The sequence below is a fragment of the Terrapene carolina genome, unplaced genomic scaffold, assembly GCF_002925995.2.
Source record: "Terrapene carolina triunguis isolate 2854851 unplaced genomic scaffold, T_m_triunguis-2.0 Scaffold67, whole genome shotgun sequence".
Taxonomy (NCBI): Eukaryota; Metazoa; Chordata; order Testudines; family Emydidae; genus Terrapene; species Terrapene triunguis.
The window spans coordinates 19,658,072-19,679,082 of record NW_020664418.1 but is presented as its reverse complement, the minus strand read 5'-3'; the positions used below and the strand labels follow the sequence as shown (position 1 = coordinate 19,679,082).

At 45.2% G+C, this 21,011-nt stretch overlaps 1 protein-coding gene across 1 annotated transcript in view; it reads right to left on the bottom strand.

Moving 5' to 3' along the window:
* VPS13C (vacuolar protein sorting 13 homolog C) overlaps window positions 1-21,011 on the bottom strand; it is a 202,531-nt gene that overhangs the window by 23,484 nt on the left and 158,036 nt on the right. The window contains 9 exon segments of the mRNA XM_029910705.1: window positions 3,682-3,845; window positions 6,394-6,469; window positions 7,012-7,125; window positions 7,663-7,744; window positions 8,210-8,349; window positions 12,862-12,975; window positions 15,203-15,314; window positions 16,305-16,374; window positions 16,484-16,565. Coding sequence (XP_029766565.1) covers window positions 3,682-3,845; window positions 6,394-6,469; window positions 7,012-7,125; window positions 7,663-7,744; window positions 8,210-8,349; window positions 12,862-12,975; window positions 15,203-15,314; window positions 16,305-16,374; window positions 16,484-16,565 — 954 coding nt within the window.

The window sequence follows — 21,011 nt, the reverse complement described above, 5'->3', positions numbered from 1 at the left end:
AATAATAGGTGGAGCTGAGAGTGCTGCCGGTACTTAAGGCTCCCCCAATACTTCCTATTATGACACTGTTTTCAGTTCTTCTAACCTGGCCAGAACCTGAAAAATTTCAGCTGAAGTTTTACATGCTGGGTCTCTGACTCATATTCAACTTTTTTGGAAAGTTTTAGCAAATATGTTACAGCTGCCTCTGAAAACAAGACTAGGGGGAAATATTTTGGCCATGTTAAAAAATATTTTTATAACTGTTTAATTTAGACGCTCTAGTAGTGTCTCCGTGCTTTGGAGCAATGAGGGGTATATGTGTACCCCACATAGACCCTGAAAAGGTTAATGTGGGCCTGAGAGGCCAATTAACATACCGAGCAGCATTTGCAAGGAAGAGAGCAAAAAAGCTTAACTGACACCAAAACCCATCTTGGAAGGGCTGCAGGGAGACAATCTGTAGTGTCTCTCTCTGGGGGATAAAAAAGGTAGGATATGATCCAGGGAGGCAGCAAGGAGTCTGAGGGAGAAGACCTTGGTTGCCAGCTACAAGATCCCAGGGTTTCGTACCAGCCACCAATGTAGCTGGGGCCGTAGCACCGATCCTGTGGATTCGTGACAACCTCCAACCACTAAGACAGATGGAAGGCCCACTGTAAAGTCTATCGCTGGGTGTGACTCTGTTACCCTGGAAGGAGTGGATTAAAGCATAACCTGCCCAGAAGGCCAAGCTGCAGGGAGAGAGACCACCGCAACGATATAATGACTATTGGCAGGGGGTGCCATACACAGAGACTGCCACCACACCTGGCCACAAGGAGGTGGCTCCTGAGGTGAATGAACCACTTTGTAAGCAGGGACTTGAAATTTGGCAGGTGGGTCACACCCTGGGGTTGGCAATCTGTTTCCTTTGTGGTTTCCGTGAGAAACAGCCCACATTTGGCCAAATTAGTACCTTCCTGAAAATCTCAGTTCACACATGCTCAGTAGAGATTTTTTTTTAAAGAATCTGGCAGCTAAATTCTCTTAAGAGTCCATCTGTACTTTCCATGCAACATTCTTGTTTCAGTTTGACCCTTGGGGCTCCTCGTCGTGAGCTCCCTGTCAGAGTCCTGGTTACCCCACGCACTGGCTCCCAGTCTTCTTCCCACCCATCTCCCTGTTTCTTCCTCCCTCCCCACCCTGGGCTCCTTGTCCAAACTGCTTTCTCCTTCTCTCCCGTACTCCACTTTGGTTCTTGTCCTCTCTGCGTTGATTTAGGCTGCTGATTCTACAAAGTTACTTGGGCACTACTGGGGGAGCACTGGACGCACAGGAGAGAATCTCTCTTCTCTCAGTTCCTGTGCCACATCATAGGGGCTCCTGGCAGTTGGGAGGAGCAATTCCAGTGGAGGTGCTTCTCAGCTCCTGCCTCCCTGGACTAGAAGATACTCAATAGCTCTGTCAAGATGGTCTTGCCCAGTCAGCTGGGTAAATAGCACCTGTGAGAAGCTGGGGTAACATGGGGACATGTGAAAGAGACTGGACTGAAACAGAAAAACTGAAGGAGATGGGACAGAAGGGCTGTGGCCAGTAGAGGAATACTCTCCTCCAGAATTTACAACAGAACTCAAGATTATATACACATGGAGGGATAGGTAAATATAGGATAACAATATTTCTATAGGTAATATTATATACCTGTCCCTCCATGTGTGCTCCCCAACTGATGAGGGATGCATCCATGGTCAAGGTCTTTGTTGTGAGCAGGGAGTTGAACGGTATTCATATAATGGATACGCGCACACACATTTTTTTTGTCTGTGTTCCCACCAAGTAAGAGAGTACAAGAACCTCTGGGGAACCCTGACTAGCAGGTTGAGTCTATGCTTGAACCAGGGTATACATAGTCTGTAACAAAGCCTTCATACATCGGACATGAAGCCCAGCTAACAGGATCACATAGGTGCTTGTGGCTATATGATCCAACACTGCCAGGATTGTATGGACATCCTGAGGGTCATCAGGGTTCACTGTATGAGACTGATGGAGAGGAACTGGTCATCTGGTAAATATATCCTGGCAGTCACAGCATTCAACCTCATCCACAACTGTGGCTTCTAGGGTGGACTTCTTCAGGTTCACCCTGAATTCAATCTGTGAAAGAGATCTAGAAGCTGCTTCTTACGTTTCACAGTAAGATTGTCCCTGTAGGAGCCAATCCTCTAAGTAAAGGAATACTGTCGCTCCTTGTCAGCAGAAGTAACCTGCAGCACTGATAGCACCTTGGTGAACATTCTTGGTGTTGCCCAGAATCCAAAGGGAAGAATCCTGTACTGACAGTGTTTGTTGGGTGTATGGTGAGCATGTGCAATCTGAAGGGCACTACACATAGGGACAATCACTCAGGCCTGGTCTACACTACGACTTTAATTCGGATTTAGCTGCGTTAATCCGAATTAACCCTTCACCCGTCCACACTACAGAGCCAGTTAATTCGAATTAAAGGGCACTTAAAATTGATTTCTGTACTCCACCTCGACGAGCGGAGTAGAGCCTAAATCGATTTTGTTAATTCGAATTAGGGTTAGTGTGGCCGCACACCACCGAATTACTGTGTTTAAATTAATGGTGTAGTGTGGCCGCACACCACCGAATTAATGTGGTTAAAAACCGAATTAAGGTGCTTAGTGTGGCCGCGCACAATCGAATTTATACAACCTGTTTCCCAAATTCGAATTATCTAAATTCGGATTAATCCTGTAGTGTAGACATACCCTCAGGAAAGAACTACTGATTCCAGAGATAAAGATCTAAAACCCAGTAAGTTTCAGGCCACAAGAAACTTGCTAGCCAGGGGGAAGGGGATTTAAGTGGTTGGAAGGGGCCCGAGTTGGTCCTTCCCTTTTTACCTTCAGCTTTACTCCTATGTGGAAGAGTGGGAAGTCAAATAAGGAAAGGAGTGGAAGCCTCCTTCCTTCTCTGTTCCTGATACAGCTATTATCTATAAAATACATTAATTGCATGGTTCTTCACACTTACCCATCAAGATAGATTTTTTAAAATAAAATACCCTTGATATGAGCTTCCTACTTTGCAAAAGCTAGCTACAAAAAGACAGCAGCTCATAACTACTATAACTGATATTCTTTCAGAAGCATTTAGCATATTTGTGTTAGATCTACAGAAGTTGATAATAATGAGCAGTAATACTTAGGTCTTACAGGACAATACTATTGTTAACTAGAATTTCACTTACTTATGACCAGATATTATCTCTTGGATTTTAACTCTCAACACTCCCCCATTCTGCCTCATGTCACGTATCTATACTATTAGGTGTCTTATTTTTCAAAATACTTGCATCATTGTCAGGAACAGAACACACTTCAGAATCTAAGTACATTACATTTCAGAAATGTTGAAGCAATTTGTCTACATATGCTTCATCTTCAGATATTTTTTAGAAATTTAAAATCTTTTTATGACACTCCCAGGTAGATTCTAGAAGAAACAGAAAATAAATCACCCTACGATAATACTCAATACTCCATGCTATGTAAATGGACTTTAATTATTTTTCTTCAGTTTCTGCTTCTTTTATTAGTTAATTAAACTGAATATGGAGGATACCATTAAATTGTTTCATACATGTAGATAATGATTTTCTAGCACAGACCCAACTGTCAGTTCACCGTAGGTTTAGTTCGAATTTCATACCCGTAAAAAGCCTTTTCCTCCTTTGGCTAAACTGTCACCAAAGTCCTTTGGCTGACGGCCCATCTCCTCTCTCCGTTTTTGCTGGTATTCTTTGTCCATAGTTATAGCAGCCAAGCCTTTTCCAACTGAACCAGTGATCCGAGATACCACCCCAGCTGCGCCCCCTGTCAGCCAAGGAGAGATTAAGTCACATGGTCCCTTCTTAATATTTAAAAATGGACAAACCATAATGTACAATTTAAACAGCATGCAATTCAGAGAAATCTTTTGGTGCTAAAGTTAACAATATGATCATTTAGTAAAATCATCACACTAGGAGCATGGAATACCACATTACCTTTCAAGCAACAGGCTCCAGTGTATAGGCATGAAACTTATTGTAGCAAAGGACAAATATTTCATATAGACCTGACATGCCTTGAAACATTTTTAGCACAGTCAGGTTCATCCTCTGTTACTGACAAGTTTGGTGTCCAGAACTGGACAGAATACTCCAGTTGAGGCCTTATCAGTGCTGAGTAAAGTGGAAGAATCACTTCTTGTGCCTTACTTACAACAGTCCTGCTAATACATCCCAGAATGAAGTTTGCTCTTTTTGAAACTGTATTACATTGTTAACTCATATTTAGTTTGTGATCCATTTTAATAAAGTACTCTTTCCTAGGCAGTCATTTCCCATTCTGTATTTGTGCAGCTGATTACTCCTTCCTCATCATAGTACTTTTTTCATTTTCCTCATTGAATTTCATCCTTTTAATTCCAGACTATTTCTCCAGTTTGTCAAGATGATTTTGAATTATAATCTTGTCCTCCAAAGCACTTGCAACCTCTCCGAGCTTGGTATCGTACACAAACTTGATAAAAGTGTATTCTCTATGGCATTATCCAAATCATTTATGAAGATATTGAATAGAACCTGACTCAGGACAGATATTTATGGGACCTCACTTGATGTATCTTTCTAGCTTGACTATGAACCATTGATAACTACTCTGCAGTACAGTTTTCCAACCAGTTGTGCACCCACCTTACAGTAGGCTCATCTAGGCTATACTTCCGTGGTTTGTTTATGAGAAGGTCATGTGAGACAGTATGAAAAGCCTCACTAAAGTCAAGATATACCACATCTACTGCTTCTCCCCTATCCACCAAGCTTGTTACCCTGTCAAAGAAGAATACTGTAACTCCCCATTTAACGTCCTCTCGCTTAACGTTGTTTCGATCTTACGTCCCTGCTCAATTACAGAACATGCTCCATTTAAAGTTGTGCAATGCTTAACTATAACGTTGTTTGGCTGTCTGCTCTGTCCACAGCTGGCAGCCCCCCATCAGCTCCCCTATGCCCCCCCCCCCCCAGCACCTCCTGCCCGCTGGCAGACCCCGCGGATCAGTGCCTACTGCCCGCGGTGATCAACTCTGGCTTGCGGCATTCAGGAGGGAGAGGGGAGGAGCGAGGACTCAGCGCACTGGCTCCCCCTCCCTCCCCTGCCTCCCAAACGCCGCAAATCAGATGATTGCCTTGGGCAGGAGGCAGGGGAGGGAGTGGGGAGCCTCTGCGCTGAGTCCTCGCTCCTTCCCCCCTCCCTCCTGCCCCGAACATCACAAGCCAGCTGATTGCTGCGGGCAGGAGGGAGGGAAGAGTGAGGACATGGCGCACCTCCCCCCTCCCTCCCCTGCCTCCTGCCCAAGGCAATCATCTGGTTTGCAGTGTCTGGGAGGCAGGGGAGGGAAGAGGAGCCTGCACGGCATGTCCTCGCTCCTCACCCCTCCCTCCTGCCCCCTGAATGCTGCAAGCCAGCTGATTGCTGCGGGCAGGAGACAGGAGAGGGAAAGGGGAGGAGCGAGGATGCGACATGAGGAGTAAAGGAGGAAGAGGAGAGGGAAAGAAGAGTGGGGTTAAGGGTGGGGGCTTGGGGGAAGGGGTGGCGTGGGCGGGCCGAGGGTTGAGCCCCCTGCCCCTGGTGCTTGCAGAGTAGGGGAAGCTGTCGCTGCTGCTGCGCAACGTGCTTCTCCTAGCCTACAGCACCTTCAGCCTCCTTGCCTGCCTCAGTGTCTCCAGTGCCAGTGGGCTGTGCCTGTGTGGGGTAAGGCGGGGGCACCTCCCAACTATAATACTGTACTATATGGCAAAAAAACTTTCCCTGGAACCTAACCCCCCGTTTACATTCATTCTTATGGGGAAATTGGATTCTCTTAACATCGTTTCACTTACAGTTGCATTTTTCAGGAACATAACTACAACGTTAAGTGAGGAGTTACAGTATTAGGTTGGTTTGACAGGATTTGTTCTTGACAAATCCATGTTGACTGCTACTTATCAGCTTATTATCTTCTAGGTGATTATGAACAGTTTGCTTGACTATTTGCGCCATTATCTTTCCATGTACCAAAGTTAAGCTGACTGGTCTATAATTTCCTGGGTTGCCCTTACTCCTTTTTTTTAAACAGATAGGTACTATATTTGCCCTTTTCCAGTCCTCTGTGATATCTCCCATCCTCCATGAGTTCTGAAAAATAATTGCTAATAGCTCAGAGATCTCTTCAGCCAGTGTTTTCTAGCACAGCTTCTGCCATGATTCCCATGATTAGTGTTTTGAAAATGCTTCTCAACCAAATTAAAATAGCAAAAGCTCTGGAAAGACATTTGGTCATACAGTACATGAACTAGGTTAAAAAGTACTTTTGTCAATGACAAAGGTACATGATACATACCTACTGTGTGACCAAGAAGACTCTTTACACCAATCACAAAGCCCTCAGCAAATTCTTCAGGTCCTTGAACAGCCCCCTAAAGATGAAATTTACTACAAATTAAAATACAGAGAGAGAGAGAAAACCCTCTCTTCATCCTACAGCTCTTCAAGAATCAAATGGCAACTGCTCTGCATTGGAAAATGTCCGTTCATTTAGGGTATGTCTACACTGTGATAAACCCATAGCACTGAGTCTCAGAGCCCAGGTCAGCTGATGGGGCTCACAGGACTCAGGCTTCAGGGCTAAAAATAGCAGTGTAGACGTTTGAATTTGGGCTAGAGCCCAAGCTCTGAGACCCTCCCCCCTTGCAGGGTCTCAGAACCTGAGTTCCATCCCGAGCCAAAACATCTACACTACAATATCATAGCCCCCATGCCCAGCAAGGCACAGTCAGCTAACCCGGGCCAACCACAGCCATCCCATGCATCTTCTATTGTGGTATAGACATACCCTTTAACAAGACATTTCTTCAAGTAGCAAGTGTCACAATTTCCCAATTCTTCATCAGGTTCAAAAATATTTTTAGCAACCTATAGCTAACTGACTAATACAATGACCTAAAAGAAGAAATCATACCTGGAAAGGCTCATAGAAGAAAGCTTCAACACCCTCAGACAAACCTCTGATTAAGCCAAATGGATTTCCCAGGACATCTAAACCCAGTACAAGAACATACATCTGCTTCAAGAACTAAATGAAGAACAAAAGTGGACACAGTACATATCAGCTCTTGTTTAACACTACCCAAGTTAGAATTAAAAATCTATATAACATAGCTTTTTAAATCTTTCAAGCACAAGTAAGATGGTATTAAAACAGTGGCTTAGCAGAAGTACTGCGTAATGCTATAGACCAGGATAAAAGCACTACATAGGCACAGGAGTAAGTATGCTCTGTTTGAGTGATTGTGAAAGTGTCTGGCTATGACAAAAGATGCGGCAAATGTACAAGTAGCTCTATTAGAATGTCATGGTGGATGATGAGTCTAGTACTGTATTTACATCGGTGGGCAAAAGAAAAAGCAGGAACTGTTGAAACTGAAATCCATTTGAAGTAGAGGTAATTCAGGTTTAGATGCTTTGCCACAAAAATGACTATGAACAATGGATTTGTAAAACTAATAGTTTATACCCAAATAAACTATTTCACAAAAGCTTCACATTCCAGGCAGGTATATTTATCCTAAAAATATATATTTAAAAAGTACAATTCACTGAATGAACTTACTTGTTCACTATAATGTGTAACAACTCTCCTTATTAGGTCATCTCTCCTGTAAAACTGATACTTAATTTCAAAGAAAGCAAGTCTGAAAGACAAATAGGAACGTTTAATAGCTGAAAAAAAAATTCTTTTATGGACTTAGTAACTAGAGATTAGCATTAGAGTAGTTAAATTTACAAAGTTATTTAACTAACCTGTACATTTCTATTGTGCATTATTCAGTAATGCAGTTAGAGCACTACTTTATACATTTGTAGGGAGCAAAGGATACCAAGAGATGCAGTGTCAGGTTTTAGAACGATTAGATACCCTTCCTTTCCCATTCATCTCCTTCCCCCTGAGGAGCTCAAGTCCGCTTTTAAAAATAACACACACACTTTACATGCATGTCACCTTACTTGATTACAAAGCAATTAAATTCATTCTAAATAGTTAAATCAGACCAATCATTTACTGACTACTGCTGAAGAACTGAAATACCTGCAAGAATTCACTAACTCTATTTACAAATTTAACAGTCAAAATCTATTAGCCAGAAGTATCAGCTTACTTAAATATAAGATCATCCACATCAGTCAGAGTAGCCCCAATGCTTTTCAATAGCAAGTTGACCGAATGAATAGCGATCATTTCTTTTTTGTCCTTATCTGATTCTTCTCCACCTGAACCCAAAGACAGACTCAAATGCAACTACAAGACAAAAATATTTGTAAAGAGTGAAATCAACAGGTATATATGAAATCCAACAATCATGTTTGTAAATTATTTATATTTGACTTGGTTTTTAAAAATTGCACTACTTTAACAGTTATACCTGCAATGTGCTTAAAAAATAGTGATCAAGTTCCCTTAATAGCTCTTTTATTCACCCATGTGTAGAGCCATGCATGGATACAAAATTTGGATCCGCATCCATCTGCAAGCTGCAAACATGGTTCGTGGATATCTGTGGATATCCGCAGATTTGCAGGGCTCTACCATGTGCACAGAGCACAGTAAAACGCAAACAAAATCCTCTGTTCATAAAAATCATGAGAATAACGCCAAAGTTTATTCATAAATCATGATGACATCAATCAAGTTCACTGACAGAAAAGAATGTGGAATATAAGTGACTCATTTGGGTCCTGATGGAAATTAGTATTGGCAAAAAAGACTTGTATTTTAACTATCCTGAATTCTTCTCTGGAACTACACATTTCACAGTGTTGGCAATACGTGATCTCAGTTCTGAGTCTCTTCAGGCAAACTATGGTTACCTTTCATAACTGTTGTTCTTTGAGATGTGTTGCTCATGTCCATTCCATTCTAGGTGTGTGCGCGCCGACGTGCACAGTTGTCAGAGACTTTTGCCTTAGGATTGTCTGTGGCACCCCCTTGAGTGCTGTGCTCACACATCAGTATATTAGGCACCACCGACCTTATGCCCTCTCAGTTCCTTCTTGCCGACAGCTCCGACAGAGATAGGAGGGTGAGTAATGGAATGGACATGAGCAACACATCTCGAAGAACAATAGTTATGAAAGGTAACCGTTTTTCTTCTTCGAGTGCTTGCTCATGTCGATTCCATTCTAGCAGATTCCATTCTAGCATTCTCAAGCAGTATCTACGGAGGTGAGCTCAGAGTTCACAGTTTCATGGCTTGCAGTACTACCCTACCAAAGCAAGTATCGTCCTGGGCCTGCTGGGTCAGTGCGTAGTGGCACGTAAATGTATGGACGGACGACCAGGTAGCCACCATGTAGATGCCCTGGATAGGTACCTGGGCTGCCAAAGTGGCCTGTGCTCTGGTCAAGTGGGCAGTGACAACCGCAAGGAGCAACACCTTCGCTTGATTGTAGCAGAAGCGAATGCAGGCAGTGATCCAAGAAGAAATTGTTTGGGCAGATACAGGGTGTCCTTTCATCCGGTCAGCCACCGTGATGAACAATTTTGTAGACTTAAGTAAATGTCCTGGCTTGAATGAAATTGAGACACCATCTTGGGAAGGAAAGCCAGGTGTGGTCTCCGCTTTCCATTGTCCTTGTAGAAAACCGTATAAGGCGGCTCCAAAGTGAGCGCCTGAATCTCCAAGACTCGACGGGCCGAAGTCACCGCGACCAGGAACGCAATCTTCCAGGACAAGAGGAGGAGAGAACAGGAAGCCAAAGGCTTGAAAGGGGACCCCGTGAGCCATTACAGCACCAAGTTCAAGTCCCTCGGAGGAACGGGATCCTTGACGTGCGGGTAGAGGCGCTAAAGGCCCTTGAGGAATCTGGCAGTCATGTCCTGGCCGAAGACTGACCTGCCCTTGAGCAGTGGATGGAACGCCAAGATGGCTGCCAGGTGGATCTTGATCGATAAAAGGGACAAACCCTGGAGCTGGAGATGCAGAAGGTATTCCAGAATGAGCTGCAACGAGGCCCGCTCAGACTGGACACCTTTTTCTGAGGTCCAAAAAGTGAACAGCTTCCACTTGGCCAGGTAGGTCGCTCTGGTAGAGGGCTTTCTACTTCCCAACAGGATCTGCTGAACCTCCGCCGAGCACTACTGTCCCACTCATTCAACCACACAACAGCCAAGCCATCAGGTGCAGCGCTGCCAGGTTCGGTGGCAGAAGACTGCCGTGATTTTGGGACAGCAACTCCGGCCCAAGAGGCAACTGCAACGGAGTTGCCACCGAAAGGTCCAGCAGCATGCTGTCACAGTGCTAGCACAGCCAGGCTGATGCTATGAGGATCACCTTTGCTCTGTGCTGCTTGATCTTCATAAGGACCCTGGGGAGCAACATCACTGGAGGAAAGGCATACATCAGAGCCCCCGAGCACAGGAGTAGAAAAGCATCCGACAGGGGCCCCCTGTCCAAGCCTCTCATCAAATCAAAAGACATGTCATTTCCTAATCTGTCTGGATGCGAACAGGTCCACTTGGGGAGTTCCCCACTTGCAGAAGATGAAACTGACCACCTGGCGAGACAAGATGATTCTGCTGAGGCAATCTGCCAAGGCGTTCTTGGCCCCGGAAGGTGCGCTGCAATGAGACATATACCGTACTGCAGACAGAGGTCCCAGAGCCGGAGGGCTTCTTGACAGAAGGCCGTCGACCTGGCTCTGCCTTGCTTGTTGATATAGAACACAGCGGCCTTGTTGTCTATAAGGACCTGAACCACTTTGCCCAGTATATTAGGTAGGAAGGCTTGGCAGGCCAGGCGCACCACCCTGAATTCCCTGATGTCGATATGCAAGTAGTGATCGTGACTGGACCAATGACCTTGCCAGCCAGGACTCTAACTACTATTAACTATACACAGATTAGGTAGAACAAAGGACTATGAAGAACCACTAACGCTCTTGCTAAAGGCAAGATGAGGCTCTCCAACCAACTGTCATGAGCAGTAAGAAGGAACTGAGAGGGCAAAGGGTCGCCGGCGCCTAATATACTGACGCATGAGCGCAGCACTCAAGGGGGCACCACAGCCGACCCTACGGATAACGCTAAGGCAAAAGTCTCTGACAACTGTGCATGCGGGCGTGCATACACCTAGAACAGAATCGAAATGAGGAAGCACTCAAAGAAGAACTACCTGTTTAGCAAGTAGGGGGACTCTTCAAAATTTCTCTACCTTAGCAGGGAGCAGCATAACAGAGAGCCTTCTCTATCCATATTCATTCTCTCAGCTATGTTGAGAAACTGCTTACTGCATGAACCTTATTGTGGGGTTTCTTAGTATCTCTCCTTGCTTAAGTTTCGGTTTTGTTTCCTCCTCCCGCCCCCCCGCCCCCAACTGCTCACCTTAGTCAATTTCTGAGCCTCGCTACCATCCAGGTTTTTTGCATACTGGGACCTGCCACGCTAGTTGGTGGAAAGAAAAAACAGCCCTTCTTTCCCAAAATTACAGACCCTTAAGATAGAGCTCCAAAAGGCCAAAAAGCATAGCCATCTCCAGTGAAATTCAACAGGTATATGACCAAATTCCACAAGTAGCGCCAAAGAGTTAATGAAAATACAGTCAAATTCCACCATTTTATTGTGGGCCCCATGATATTTAGTGGTTTTTTAAACTCTGTCCTGAAGTTATGTGATTGTTACAATCACTAGTTTAATTTGGGAGAAGGGAGAGAAGAGGAAGCACAACTAGAGCTTAGAATGTGACCCAAATACACCCTAAAGATTCAGAAATAAGGCCCAGTAAGAAGAAATCAAGATATTTTATTATTTTTTCAATATAACAATTTTAAGCCATTTATATTTTGGGGGGCATGATTCATGATTTCTGAATACTTGAGGTTGTAATACTATAAAAACCAAAAGTGTAATTCTTTACAAAAACTGTGGTTCCTCTAAGCCAGTGTTTCCCAAACTTGGGACGCCGCTTGTGTAGGGAAAGCCCCTGGCAGGCTGGGCCGGTTTGTTTACCTGCCCCGTTCGCAGGTTCGGCCGATTGCGGCTCCCACTGGCCGCGGTTCACTGCTCCAGGCCAACGGGAGCTGCTGGAAGTGGCGGCCAGTACGTCCCTTGGCCCGTGCCGCTTCCAGCAGCTCCCATTGGCCTGGAGCGGTGAACCGCGGCCAGTGGGAGCCGCAATCGGCCGAACCTGCGAATGGGGCAGGTAAACAAACCGGCCCAGCCCGCCAGGGGCTTTCCCTACACATGCGGTGTCCCAAGTTTGGGAAACACTACTCTAAGCAATTAACTCATTACTGCAGAGGAAGAATACTACAGGTTGATGCAGAACTAGACTACAACCATCAGTGAGCTTTCTTCCCTTACTGTGACTGAAATAAAAAGGTAAACAAAAGAAATGAAAGAGAGGACATTAAGTATAACGAAAGATTAATGCTTTTTATTCAGATTGTTCACCTCTGTTAAAAAGGTGAACATTTTCACCATTATATATGTTAGTATTTTTATATTCTTTCTAGTTTTGACATCCATATGACATCCATTATAGCCTTCTGTTTAGACAGTTATTGTTATTAAGTGCAGAAGGAACATAAAACAAATATTTGTTGATGATTCCTAGATCAACTGAGAAACATTTCCACCAAGTATTGAAAATCTGACAAGTCACAGATTCCTGCAGGGTCATCTTACTGTAAATGAAAGGCTAGAAAATAGTTATTTAATCCGATCAATGTGAATGGCTAGTTAAACATGATAAAGAAATTAGGACATACTATTTAAGGTTTTTGCTTCTCTGAAGTATTTTCCTCTACAACATACCTTAATTGGAGAAATATGGAAGTGCTCAAAGAAACTGAGGGTTGACATATCAGTTAAGGAAGATTCCATCAATTCAGCATTAAGAGCATCTACATCTTGCTGAATTAACTTTGTCTGTTTGTAAAAAAGAAAATTTTAAATCAAAACTCTGGTTTCCTCAATGTCAACCTGAATTCAAACTGGAAAAAAAAAAAAAGCTATGGGATCAAAGAAATGTAAAAGTAAAATAATTACACAATTGCTTAGATAGCTGTAGCAGAGATGTCCTCCAAATACACAAGTACAGTACAATAATTATCCATCATATACTACCGTGTTTCCCCGAAAATAAGACAGTGTCTTATATTAATTTTTGCTCCCAAAGATGCGCTAGGTCTTATTTTCAGGGGAGGTTTTATTTTTCCTGGAGCTTCGGGGTCTTATATTCCGGGGTGGCCTTATTATCGGGGAGGTCTTATTTTCGGGGGATGTCTTATATTACAGCGAGAGGCAAAACTGGAAGTAGGTCTTATTTTCGGGGGGTGTCTTATTTTCAGGGAAACAGGGTAAATTGTGATAACTATGCTCATTCCTTCCTTATTCAAAGGAGTGCAAACTAATACTTTCTAGATGACCTATTACACATGTTTTTCTTTTGATGGGTAAATTTTCTTGGTTTGATGACAAATGTAACTTCTCACATTTATTCCATCTCACTCAAGATTTTTCTTTCATTCTTTAGTTTTTTATTACTTTATTCATTGAGATGGAGTGCTGAGTACTACAAATTATAAACACTTATGATTTCCATGTAGTCCTTGTTCACCTAACGCTTTTTTCCCCTCAATTAGAGAGGGCCTTCAGTTTCACCTGGAAATAAGAAACTTTATGGGTTTGAACATTTCATTTCAAGAAAAACCAGTTTGTAGGAGCTACTCTAACACAGAAATTATGGGGGATCTTTTTATTTCTGAAGATGTATAGATGATTAAAAAATGCTCTTGTCTTACACTGCACAACTAGCACCTGCTGCTCCCTTAGGAAGAAATGGAATGAGTATGCATACTTTACAGCAAAATGATGGGGTCTAAATTAGTGGTTACCACTCAAGAGAGAGATCTTGGCGTCATTGTGGATAGTTCTCTGAAAACACCCACTCAATGTGCAGCCGCAGTCAAAAAAGCTAACACAACATTGGGAATCATTAAGAAAGGGATAGATAAGACAGAAAAGATCATATTGCCTCTATATAAATCCATGGTACACCTACATCTTGAATACTGTGTGCAGATGTGGTCGCCCCATCTCAAAAGAGATATATTGGAATTGGAAAAGGTTCAGAAAAGGGCAACAAAAATTATTAGGGGTATGGAATGGCTTCTGTATGAAGAGAGATTAATAAGATTGGGACTTTTCAGCTTGGAAAGGAGACGACTAAGGGGGGAAATGATAGTGGTCTATAAAATCATGATTGGTGTAGAGAAAGTAAATAAAGAAGTGTTATTTACTCCTTCTCATAACACAAGAACGAGGGGTCACCAAATGAAATTAATAGGCAGCAGGTTTAAAACAAACAAACAGAAGTATTTCTTAACACAATGCAGTCAACCTGTGGAACTCCTTGCCAGAGGATGTTGTGAAGGCCAAAACAATAACAGGGTTTAAAAAAAGCACTAGATTAATTCATGGAGGATAGGTCCATCAATGGTTATGAGCCAGGATGGGCACGTATGGTGTCCCTAGCCTGTTTGCTACAAGCTGGGAATGGGTGACAGGGGATGGATCACTTGATGATTACCTATTCTGTTCATTCCCTCTGGGGCACCTGGCATTGGCCACTGTCAGAAGACAGGATACTGGGCTAGATGGCCCTTTGGTGTGACCCAGTATGGCCATTCTTGCGTTCAATCTGACAGTCAATTAAAATGGGAACTATTAACAGGTTCACTTAAAGATACTCTATATGTAAGTTAACTGCATTTTTTCATTAGCTCTATAAAATAATTTTATGTATCCTACTGCAATCTTGGCCCCCAGCACCTTGTAGCCATGAGATCCACAAGCTGAATGTGCATTGTTCAAACAAGTGTTTTAACATTTCTTATGAATAGTAGTTACCCAAACACTGACAAGCTACTACTACTAGGAGCCCGCACAAACTAATAGAGGGCCCAATTCTATACTTCAATTTGAGAATATATATTTTTCCCCAACCGTCTGAGCATTCAACTGGTAGTCATTTTACAGTTTGGAAGATGCTTTCCATTTGTTTTAAATTTGATTTTCAAAATATCTAATTCACATGGTAATAAATCAAACCGGTTTTAGCAAAATAAATACTTTTTTCCTAAACACACATTACCCTTTGCCTTTCAGCTTCTGGATCAGTAGATGGGGTGAAAAGCCCAATAAGTGCTCCTAGAAACCCCTGATCCAATTTCAATGCCATCTCCTGGATAAGAACCATGAAATATCTAAGAAAAAATAAAAGGAAAAATATGGTGACTGACTTTTTCATACTTATAATCACAGATCATCTTATAGATACAGATTTAAATTAACAACCACATGCTGGGTATTAAGTGTTCAAGCTCATAACAATATTTTAATGCTCTGGTTAGAGTATTAAAAGCATCAGTTTATAGTTGGAGGGGCCTAACAGAAAGACATCTGAAGAGTTCTGCTATTAATAATAGGCTGCAATTCAACACAGAAAAGGCACAATACATTAATAATCTAATCTATTTAGGGTTTATCCTAATAATTAACTGGAATTTCATACATTACAATACAATTGCTTCATGAAATACATTCTGAGAAAGTAGTAAGAGTCATGGGATAAGTGGCTTCAGATCCTTAAACTCTCATTCTGACCACGGTAAAACTCCCATGTAAACTGCCCATTTACCTGAGCAGTCACCATGATTTGTCAGCTTCTGCGGGGGGAAAACTGCATTTACAACACAAACGTTCTCTGAATGTGTTTATGTATCTAATCAAACTGGCTTATGCTGAGACTTGTTTTAGTACTTGGATTGGAAGACTTGGTACGCTAATTGCATCTTAGCATACAATGGTACAGGCTCAAAGCAGTGGTTCTCAAACTGGGGCCGCCGCTTGTGTAGGGAAAGCCCCTGGCGGGCCGTGCAGGTTCGGCCGATCGCAGCTCCCACTGGCCGCGGTTCGCTGCTCCAGACCAATGGGGGCTGCGGGAAGCAGTGCGGGACAAGGGATTTGCTGGCCACCGCTTCCCACAGCCCCCATTGGCCTGGAGCGGCGAACCGCGGCCAGTGGGAACTGCGATTGGCCGAACCTGCAGACCCAGCAGGTAAACAAACTGGCCCGGCCTGCCAGGGGCTTTCCCTACACAAGCGGCGGCCCCAGTTTGAGAACCACTGGGCTCAAAGTATTAGCTCCACAGGTATTAACATTTCTAAAGCAAGGTATAATATGCTTTTACTTACTTGAACTGCAGTACTTTACTGTACTCATTGAATCTAGTGATGATGCTGATATCTATGAATGGTTTTGGCTCTAATAAAAAAAAGTGCAAATTAGTTTTATAATGGATTCCATTCTGCAGTTAAATCAAAATATTTAATGTCATGGTAACTAATTTTAGATTACTCTTGCATTTACTTACCTGAATCCAAAGCTATTGACTTGGGAGGGGCTACAGGGTGAAACACAACTGGGAACATTGGACCAGGTAACTGGTTATCAACCTGAAACAAAGTCATATCAGATGAGCAGTATTTTAGTGAGAGTAAGATTTATAAAGGATTCCTTGGCTTCAGGTGGCTTAAGCAGCTTAGGTATATAATGATGTTTTGGAGTAAAAGTTGTCATTTGCAATCTTATTTTGTGTTTACCCTGATATCTGAAGCCTTGCTAGCACCTGTTTATCAAGAACAGTTAGGACCAACAGAATAACAGTTGTGATTGGAAGTGTGCAAATAAGCTTTCAAATTTCAGCACAGGCAGGGGTTTAGGTACTATTAAAAACACTCCGACTGTTTGTTACTGTTTTATATTTTAAATAGTGAGGGGCCATATCTTGCAGTCCTTACTTACAAGCCTTACTTACAGGCTCCCACTAAAATCAACTCCCCTTTATTTCAAAGGGATTTAAAAAAAAAGGTTTTACAGGATTTGGCTCAAATCAAATAAGATGGTCTCTGTAAACTCCACTTTCAACAGCCTAGTCACGTGCCCCATTCCATACATAGGCCTTACGTTATGATTTGAGATTCCAACTAAATGTGGCATACAATGAATACTTGGTACCATATTGTATTACTCTTCCAAGTACGAAGTGCTGATGCGAACACGAAGCTATAAATGACTGAAGTGACATAATAAGAAGCTAAGAGAGCTTGGTAGACAGATAAATTTCTTAAAATTTCTCAAATGGACTGAACATTTTAGGTTTGTAAGGTTTTTATATAATTAGGCAAATAAAAAGAAATGGAATATAAAAACACTTTCAGTTGTGGCCTTGAGTCAAGTAACAGGATTTGGAAAAAAACATCCAGTTATGAGGAACATAGCTGGTTATTTAAAGAGAGGTTCTTTGCAGAAGTATTAATACAAGTTTTCTTCCTCCACAAACTCCTATTTCTCATTCTTTAAGAAAGTATTATCTACCCTTCAGAGAACACTTTTAGCAAATATTCTCCCTTTCTTCTTCTGACTGAAGAAAAGACGGTTACTTACCTTCTGTAACTGTTGTTCTTCGAGATGTGTTGTTCACGTCCATTCCACATTAGGTGTACGCGCGCCGCGTGCACAAATCGTCGGAAACTTTTCCCTCAGCGGCTCCCGTCGGGCCCGCAGGGTCTCCCCTCCCGCCAGAGCGGCGCCCCGCCCTCGCGTATATATACCCCTGCCGGCCCGACCCTCCCTCAGTTCCTTCTTGCCGGTGACTCCGACAGAGGGGAAGGAGGGTGGGAAGTGGAATGGACGTGAACAACACATCTCGAAGAACAACAGTTACAGAAGGTAAGTAACCGTCTTTTCTTCTTCGAGTGCTTGTTCACGTCCATTCCACATTAGGTGACTCGCAAGCTTACCATTGGAGGAGGATAGGAGTCAAGGAATAACTGATTGCAGCACCGCCCTGCCGACCACTGCGTCATCTCTGGTCTGATGGTGGACTGCGTAGTGGGCTGTGAAGGTATGCACTGACGACCAGGTGGCTGCCTTGCAGATCTCCTGGAGCGGGACCTGTGCCAAGAAGGCCGTCGAAGACGCCTGGGCTCTAGTGGAGTGAGCCCTGATCTGAGGAGCAGGCATGTTGGCGAGCTCGTAACACGTACGTATGCAAAGCACGATCCACGCCGACAGGCGCTGCGTAGAAATAGGCTGGCCCTTCATCCGTTCCGCAACGGCCACAAACAGCTGAGTCGATTTACGGAAAGGTCTGGTACGGTCCAGATAAAAAGCCAATGCCCGCCTAACATCCAGGGTATGTAGGCTGCGATGGCTTGGGTCCGTATGGGGCTTGGGGAAGAATACCGGTAAACAAATGTCCTGCCCCATGTGAAAATTCGTAACCACCTTTGGGAGGAATTTAAGGTGAGGCCTAAGCTGCACCTTATCTTTATAAAAGACGGTATAAGGAGGCTCCGAGGTGAGGGCCCTCAATTCCGACACCCTCCTAGCCGAGGTGATGGCCACGAGGAACGCGACCTTCCATGAAAGGTGCGTGAGGGAGCAAGAGGCCAGGGGTTCAAAGGGCAGCCCCATAAGCTTAGTGAGGACCAGATTGAGGTTCCACGGGGGTATAGGAGGGCGCGAGTAGGGGAACACCCGCTCCAGTCCCTTGAGGAATCGGACTACCGTGGGGTTGGAGAACACGGATCTGCCTGATTCCCCAGGGTGGAACGCCGAAATGGCGGCCAGATGCACCTTAATAGAAGCGGGGGCGAGGCCTTGACGTTTGAGGTGCAGCAAGTAGTCCAGAATCAGTGGTATCGAGGCCTGCAAGGGCTGGGAGTGTTGAGGCTCACACCACAGGGAGAAGCGCTTCCACTTGGCCAGGTAGGCTGCCCTTGTGGAGGGTTTCCTACTACCAAGGAGGATTTGCTGGACCTCGTGGGAACATCTGTGCTCCACCTCACTTAGCCAGAGAGAAGCCATGCCGTGAGATGCAGCGACGGCAGGTTGGGGTGGAGTAGGCGACCTCGATCTTGAGTGATGAGGTCGTGATGGAGGGGAAGGGCTATCGGAGTGGTCACGGACAGTTCCAACAGAGTTGTGAACCAGTGTTGGCGTGGCCACGCCGGGGCGATTAGAATGACTGTCGCCCTGTCCCTGCGGGTTTTTAGGAGGACCCTGTGAATGAGTGGGAATGGGGGGAAGGCGTACTTCAGGCTTCCGCCCCACGGGATTGCAAAGGCGTCCGCCATTGAGCCCGGACTGTGGTTCTGGAACGAGCAGAATTGCGGGCACTGGCTGTTGTCCTTGCTGGCAAACAGGTCCACCTGGGGAAACCCCCACCTCAGGAAAATAGAACGGAGGATGTCTCGTCTCAGCCTCCACTCGTGCATGAGATAGGACCGGCTGAGACAGTCCGCCAGCCCGTTCTGGACCCCGGGGAGATATGCCGCCCGAAGTTGTACTGAATGGGCTATGCAGAAGTCCCAGAGGAGGAGAGCCTCGTGACAGAGGGGAGAGGACCGGGACCCGCCCTGCTTGTTTATGTAAAACATAGCGGTAGTGTTGTCTGTCAGAACCGACACGCTGTGTCCTCTTATGGTGGCGTGAAAGGTCTGGCAGGCGAGGCGAACCGCCCTCAGCTCCTTCAGGTTGATGTGGAGCAACCGTTCCTCCCTGGACCACAAGCCCTGAGTGCGCTGGTCCCCTAGGTGCGCCCCCCAACCCAGGTCCGACGCGTCTGTTACTAACGTCAGAGCCGGTTGTGGGGCGGCGAACGGGACCCCCACGCAAACCTGCTGTTGATCGAGCCACCAACAGAGGGCGCCCGATACCCGAGCTGGAATCGTGACGACCATGTCCAGTGGATCTCTGTTGGGGCGATACACCTGGGCCAACCACAGCTGCAGAGGCCGGAGTCTGAGACGGGCGAGCCCGAGTACGTGTGTGCATGCTGCCATGTGCCCCAAGAGTTGTAGGCAACATCTGGCCGTGGTCGTGGGGAATCGCTGAATGGAGGTCACGGCCTCCTGGATAGCCAGGAATCGCGATACGGGAAGACTCGCCCGTGCCGCCACTGAGTCCAGGACTGCCCCTATGAAGTCCAGCCTCTGTGTGGGGACTAGTGAAGACTTGGGCACGTTGACCAACAGGCCGAGTTCTCGGAATAATTGCAGCGCCAGTGCCACATGGGTGCGAACCTCCGCCTCCGACCTGCCCGCTAGAAGCCAATCGTCCAGGTACAGGTAGACGCGCATCCTTCTTTTTCGAAGGAAAGCCGCTACCACTGACATGCATTTTGTAAAAACGCGCGGGGCTGTTGCCAGGCCGAAGGGCAAGACCATAAATTGGAAATGGCGCTGGTTGACAGTGAAGCGCAGGAATCGCCGGTGGGCGGGCCGGACGGCGATGTGAAAATAGGCGTCTTTCATATCGAGGGCAGCGTACCAATCCCCCGGATCCAGAGAAGGAATGATGGTACCGAGAGAGACCATACGGAAACGTGGTTTGAGCAAGTATTTGTTTAACTTGCGAAGGTCCAGAATAGGACGGAGGCCCCCTTTTGCTTTGGGAATGAGGAAGTATCTCGAGTAGAACCCTTTTCCTCTGAGGTCCGGGGGAACCTCTTCCACCGCTCCCACTGAAAGGAGGGTCTGAACCTCCTGCATGAGGAGTTGCTCGTGAGAGGGGTCCCTGAAGAGGGACGGGGCAGGTGGGTGGGAGGGAGGGGGCGAGGAGAACTGGAGGGTATAACCTGTCTCCACTGTGCGGAGGACCCAACGGTCTGATGTTATACTGGACCAAGCACGGTAGAAATGAGACAGGCGGTCCCCGAAACATGGGGGGATCCGGAACGGAGATGGGTACACTGTCCTCGATCGCAGCTTCAAAACCCTGGCTTGTTTCCCGGCTGCGGTTTGTTTTGGCCTTGGGTTTGGCCTTGGTTAGGCGTATTGTTGCGCCTACGCCTGTTATCCCTGCCCCTTCTGCGGTACGGCTCTTGTCGAGGGCGA